The 6682-nt window shown below is 56.9% G+C and overlaps 1 protein-coding gene across 1 annotated transcript in view; it reads right to left on the reverse strand.

Moving 5' to 3' along the window:
• Positions 1 to 6682, reverse strand: part of CHD6 (chromodomain helicase DNA binding protein 6) — a gene marked incomplete at its 5' end in the record, with an annotated part of 41674 nt that overhangs the window by 34254 nt on the left and 738 nt on the right. The window contains 3 exons of the mRNA XM_009070418.1: positions 421 to 486; positions 3490 to 3639; positions 4168 to 4306. Coding sequence (XP_009068666.1) covers positions 421 to 486; positions 3490 to 3639; positions 4168 to 4306 — 355 coding nt within the window. The remainder of the gene's footprint in view (positions 1 to 420; positions 487 to 3489; positions 3640 to 4167; positions 4307 to 6682) is intronic.

Here is a 6682-nt window from a genome sequence, read left to right on the forward strand (position 1 = left end):
GGGCATGCTCTGTGGCCTGGGTGCAGGCAGACACCCCCTGCCTGGCCCCAGGCTCCAGGGCCTGAGCCCCAGGGACAGCGTGGACAGCCAGGCACTCCTTGTGCTGCTGCCCCAAATGTGCAGTGGCCCTGGAAAATATATTGTGTGACCACCCTTGAGCATGGGGGACTCAAACACCTCTTGGCCATCAGCCCAGGCCTGACTCCTCTCCAGAGGCTTTCTGGTGCCCAGGAGAGGAGAGGCACCACATTGATCCACAGTCCAGAAAGATGCCAGTCTGGGCATAGCACAGCACCATCCCACAAGAGAAGAAACTGCATGGCAGCACTGACTGCTGCTACATCTCATGTCTCTGCTGCACAGGTTCTGTCTCCCCTCTGCCCAGGGACCTCCAGCTGCACTGACATCTTTTCCACTCACCTCCTTCTGCACCATCCTGGAGGCAAGGATCTTCTCAATGATATTGGCATCATCCTCGGGAGGCTCCTGGGGATGGGAGAGGAAAGCACTGTTTTCCCAGCTCACCGTGTGCCATTGGCACCCTCCCAGAACAGACCAGCTGCTTGCTCTTCTCCCAGTCCACCAGCCAGGCAGGCAGAGCTGGCACTGGGAGCTGGGAGAGCTGTGCTTGGGGAACCTTGCAGGTTGTGAAGGGGTAAGTGCTGCCAGCCCAGCTACACTCACCCTCTGCCCGAGCTCCCGAGGCCAGCCAGGCCACAGCACTGTCAGGTTTGCTGTGCAGGTCCTTCCAGCTGCACCAGGGCAGCCAGAGAGGATGGCGAATCTCCCAGGAAAGGAAGGAGCTTGGGCACTTCTGCCCTGAGACTCAAGGAAGGACACGTGCCAAAATGTGTGCATACTCCCAGGCACATGCCAGATCTTGGACATGCCTTGGCATTTACACAGCCCTGTAAGCCCCAAGGGCCCCAGCAGAGCAGGGAGCAGGGCTATCAGGCCCTGCCACATGCACTCTCCATTGCTGCCACCTGTCCATGGCCACAGGACATGGCCAACAGCACCTCACCCCACTGCTGCCCATGCAGCTCTTCCTGGCAGGCTTGAAGTGCTGCCTCCTTCCCCCTGGACATGCCTTGGCATTTACACAGCCCTGTAAGCCCCAAGGGCCCCAGCAGAGCAGGGAGCAGGGCTATCAGGCCCTGCCACATGCACTCTCCATTGCTGCCACCTGTCCATGGCCACAGGACATGGCCAACAGCACCTCACCCCACTGCTGCCCATGCAGCTCTTCCTGGCAGGCTTGAAGTGCTGCCTCCTTCCCCCTGCAGGCTTCAACTCTGCCCTGAGGGAATCAGCCCTTGAGGCTGCAGATCCCCCACGGGCTCCCAGCCCAGCCCCTCTGGCAGGGTTTGCTGGAGGTGGCCACAGTGCTGCCCTGCTGCCAGCTCTGAGACCAGGGAGGTGGAGGCTCTCCTGCCTGTGTCTGTACCAGGACCAGCCCTGAACAGCAAGGGACAAGACAGCCAGCCTTGTGCCTGCCGTGCTGCAGAGGAGAGACATGGGAAGATTCAGGGGAGAGGACAGACACCAAAACCATGGAGCATGTGCAAGCATTAGAGACATCAGTTCTGCCCTGGTAGGGAGATGGTACAGAAGCAGGAGGAAGAGAAAATGCAGAGCAGAAAGGAGGACTCTGTTCATCTCCTTCAGATGAAGGCAGTTTGGTCCGAGGCGAAGCAGCCCTGAGGTGTCACTTTGCAGACAACTAAGTCTCTCAAAGAAAGGCAGGGGGCAGGCTAGGGAGGGACAGACAGCCAGGGCATCTTACACCACTCCACTACACCACCTGAGAGTGTCTGGGAAAGGCAAGGCCATGCCCAGGGCTGCAGCAACCCTTTCCATCCCCAGCCCTCAGCCGACTGCTGCCTTGGCACTGCTCCTGCATGCAGGGCAGGATGCTGGACCCAGCAGCACAACACAGCAAGCAGGGGAACAGCATCTCTGCCTGGCCCCCTTGGCTGCCATCTGAGGCCCAGAGTGGGATTTCTGCCCTATGTGGGGAACTCTACCCCACACCAGGGTAACGTGGCCAAGGGGAGCACACAGAGATGCTCCCACCACAGCCGCTGTGCAGTGCCTGCCCAGGCACCCACCGTGGTGCTGCTGGGCTCTGCTTTACCCTGGCACAAAGAGTCTGTGCGAACACGGCCAGGGATACAGTGCTGCCATTGCTGACACTTCCATTGCCCTGGAGAGTTAGGAGTTCCCATGCTGATCCACAGCCCTTACACAGGTCCGTGGCTCATTGCTGGCTGCCTGAAGGCTGCTGGAGGAGCCCTGCACCACCCCAGTAAGCTGCTCAGGACTGTGGCCAGAATCCAGGGAGAAAGCTGCAAGTCCAGGCCATGGAGAGAGCAGCCCCGAGGTCGTAGCACTCACATCCTGCCCTGTCAGGTCAGTTCTGACCCTGGGAGCAGCCACAGGCAGGCCCAGCCATGCAGGCTGGCCAGGTCCCAGAGTAGCCACCCAGCCTGGCTGCCATCAGATATCATCCTTAACAAATCAACTGGAGCAAGACAAATTGAGGTGGAAGTTCAGGACTGAGAGGAGAACAGAGCAGCAGCATGGACACGTGCCAAAGGCAGCCCATACCCATCTGCTGCTTTGAAAAGTCTCACTTGGAGATGACTACCAGGAGCCTAGCTGGGACATGGCCCTGGGCAGAGCAGAAGCAGCACAACCCATGGGTGTGCTGCAGCCTCAGGACAGACATGGATCATCAGGCCAGGGCTTATCCAGTGGTTGAACAACAGAGCTGACCAAAGTCTTGGGAAGAGGGGACTAGAGAGGGTTACAGGAACACTCTGAAAACAACTAGTTACTGTTATTAATACCTGGCAGCTTTGTTAGTGACCAGAGAGATGGAATGAGCTGCAGGATCCAACACGCAGTCACAGACAGGCAGGAAGGAGCTGCCAGCACCCACCAGGAGCCAGTGCTGAACCAGTGGGCAGAAGTGGCAGGACAGCAAGGCCCAAACTGCAGTGGCACTGGCTGGTCCCTGCCAGGCTGCCCAGCAGGTCAGCTCAGCTGGCAGGTGTCAGGCTGCCATCGCTGTGCTCTGAGGCACTGACAGACAGCAGCACTGCAGGCAGAAAATGATGACCTGGCACCTAAAAAGCCCTCAGCTGGCAGAAACAAAATAATAGACTAACATCATGGACAGGAGCTACAGAGACCAGAAGCAAAGGTGGGCATGGGCAGTGGGTGGTCACACCTTCAGGGACATATTGAGCTACCTAACCTGTTCCAGAGGCCTTAGTCTCCAAGCAGGAGGGGGACAGCTGGACCCACACACCTCTTGTGCATCCCACAGTTCCTGTAAAGCCAGCGTGCACCCTCCCAGGCCAGCACGCTACCACCCCATCCTTGAGCTGGAACTCCCTACTTCCTTGAACCTTGGCACAGACACCCTTGGGACACCCTGCACAAGACAGATCCCCCCACATCCCAGTCCCACACCAGCACTACCTCTGCCTGCCAGGCCAGAGTAGAGGCAGAGAGCGCAGAGGTTCGCCCAGCTCCCAGCACAGCAATGGTCTCGCCATCATCATCCACCACCTTGAAATCCAAGTCCTCGTTGTACTTCCTCCTCTTCACCTGCCGTCCTGAGCGGCGTTTCTGTGCACAGGATGAAAAAGGCATATTGGGGGACATGGGCAGACCAAGTACCTCCTCCTTGCTTCAGCAGTAAAGAGAAAGGGCTGCTGGATCTCCAGGCCTCCCCCTGCCCCAGCAGGATGGAAGTGGTGGGAAGAACAGGCACTCATGTTTACAACCCAGCACTGTGGCGCTGAGGTCTCCTGACCCACACAGCCTCTCGCAGACATGAGGCAAAGGAGCCCTGCAGAGAGGCAGAGTACTCAGCTCCCCAGCCCTGCGGGGCCAACCTGCCTCCCTGCACTGTGCCAGGCAAGGAGAGCTACCCAGCGCCATGGAGGAGAGGGACACTCAAGGCTGAGGGAAGTGCAGCACCCAGAGCAGCAGTGTGCACACAACCCTGGGCCACCAGCTGACTTCAGGCTGATAGAACCTGGCCCTGGAGACACACTGCTGAACATGCTCTCTGATCTCTCAGCCCAGAGGCCCAGTTCTTCTCACACTCAGAGGCAGCCAGGATCTCTCTCACCAACAGGGCTTTGGACATACCTGGCTGTCAGCAGACTCCGCAGACTCCTCTGGGCTCTGTACGGACGGGCTCAGGAGATCCTGATCCAAATCCAAACTGTTCACTGGTATTTCATTTTTCCTCTTCCCTTTCTTCTTCTTCTCCACAGGAGTTTCCTTGCTGCCAAGACAGACTGACAGTTAGATCTTGTCCTAGGGATCCTGGGGGAGAGCCAGCAGGCACCCACACAGGGATCTGTTCCCACTGGATCACTCAGGGCTCCCGAGGCCTCCATCACCACTTGGGATCCCCAGTTGGTGATACTCATTATTCAACACCAAGTGCTTCTCCATGCAGTTCCAGTAGACTGGGATGAAAGAGTCCACCTGACCTGCCTGGTGTGGGGGCTCCCACCAGCCAGTGGAACAGCCCCAAGGGCTGTAGGAGTGGGGGTTCAGCTCATATCTAGCACAGGCATAAAGAGGATCTCCCCATCACCAACACAGCAGGCCAGGGCAGCAAGGTGCCTGCTCCTGATACAGCACTCCCACACATACCCTGTGCTGACCAGAGTCAGGAATAAAGTTCAGCAGCTCCAGAGGCAACCTGTATCCTGGCACCCTGGAGACAAACCTTCCAGTCCAGTCTGAGGAGCACTGGCTACACTGCTAGCCACCTCCCATGCATGCCAGAGCCCTGTCAGACCCAGCAAGCCTTTACACCAGTGCTGAGGCAAAGCTTCTCCAGCTTGTGATTTGTCTTCCTGAGCCACAGCACTGAGTCCCTTCCCAGACAGCAGCTGAGCAGACAGTGGCCTGTCCCTTCAGCTGGTGAGTTAATCCCTGTGATCGTCATGAACACAGGATACAGGTCCCAAACTCCCACGGGTGCAATGACCTCCTCTGCAGCCACTGCCAGCTCCAAGGGAAGCTCTGTCCCACCAGGCAACTGTTCTCCATGCTCAGGTCACAGAGCAGATTTGGGCTCTACTCCCAGTGAATCCCAACACCTTCCTGAAAAAGATGCAAAGACTCAGCCTGGCCCTGTGGCACACTCTTGGGGTAAGGGCCACCTGCCCCTCTGTGGCACCCAGCACAACCTGCCTGTGCCACGGAGTGGGGCCAGGAAGCACCTGGGTAAGAAACAACTGCTCCCAACATGCCTGTCCATGCTTACCCTCTGCAAGGAACACTGTTAAGGCAAAGACTCCAGGGAGCTGGTGTCTGTCCTGCAGCTGAAAAATTCCCCCTTCCTCACTCCCAGCCCTGCCATCCATCACCTACACATCCCAGACTGGCACACTGGCAGAGAAACAGTTAGTTTCAAAGCCATGTCAAGGTTTTAGCACTTGCTTGCCTGAGACTGGCAAAAAATACAGGCAACAATCTGCTCTTCAGGCCAAAAATGCCCTGGCCATGCATCCACGCTTCAATTAGAGGCCCTGAAAATGCTCTGCGAGCTCTGCTTCCCCTGAGCAATAACTCCCGAGATATTGATTTGTAAGTCACAATTAACAACTGCTTCATTCATGAACCAGTCGTTGACTATGATTAGAAATAATTTAGATGAAATTATGCCACCATTAACTGCCACTTAGAGCACTTCCAGCAATCATTCCGTCCGCACGGAGTACTCACCCTGCCTGCTGCTCGCCTCTCCCTGCCCTGTGCTGCCAGAGGCCCCAGACACCACCTCAGCTCTGTCCCAGGCAGGGGGCACAGAGGGCACAGAGCCCTGCTCCCTGCAGAGCTTCCACCCTGACACCCATGGGTGCACCCTGCAGCAGCACATGTGCCCTATGGGCAGCCGTGGCGGGAGGGAAATGGGCAGATCCCACCGACCCTGGGATGTCCCTTTGGGTGACCATTTCCAGGGAAGTGTCCTCAAGAAGATCTACCAAACTGGTGTTTTCTAACAAAGAAAGATTTTGTTGAAAAATTCCCAGCTGGCTCCTGTACTAATTGCATTTACAGTGGAAATATATTCATCCTATGGAGGGCCCAGCTCCAGCTGATAGTCCTGCTTTGTACAGGACTCTCCAGAAACACTTATTCTCATCAGCCCACCAGAGTAAACCAAATGACACTGGTGCTGCTGAGACCAGCTCTGTTATCTGCACACATCCCCAATTAAAAAGAATTCATGGCTAAGAAATCAGAGCTCCTGGCCAATCAGCCTGTTAATTAAAAGTATGAGGAATTACCAGAAGTGGTGGCGCTGAGCTGCGCAGTACAAGAGTCCTCAGGCCTCCCCTGGCTGCCAGCACAGCTCTGCAGCTGCAATGAGGGACAGGTCCTGCTGCCCAGAAGAAGGAGAGCTCCACCATCCTCCCAAAGCTGTGCTGAGGAAAGGCAGACTGCCAGCTCCTGGCTGTGTGGGGGCCCTCACCTGCATATAGTCCAGGGTCAGGTTTGGCTCACCCATATACTCTGCCTGGGCCTCAAAACAGGTATGCCAGGCCCCGTGCCACACAGCACCTTGTGTCCTGGTGGGACCCCACCTTAAGGTCTCTTCACCCCAGGACACTTGGCACAAAGGCCAGACCAAGTTGAGGCC

The sequence above is a fragment of the Acanthisitta chloris genome, unplaced genomic scaffold, assembly GCF_000695815.1.
Source record: "Acanthisitta chloris isolate BGI_N310 unplaced genomic scaffold, ASM69581v1 scaffold3792, whole genome shotgun sequence".
NCBI classification, from domain to species: Eukaryota; Metazoa; Chordata; class Aves; order Passeriformes; family Acanthisittidae; genus Acanthisitta; species Acanthisitta chloris.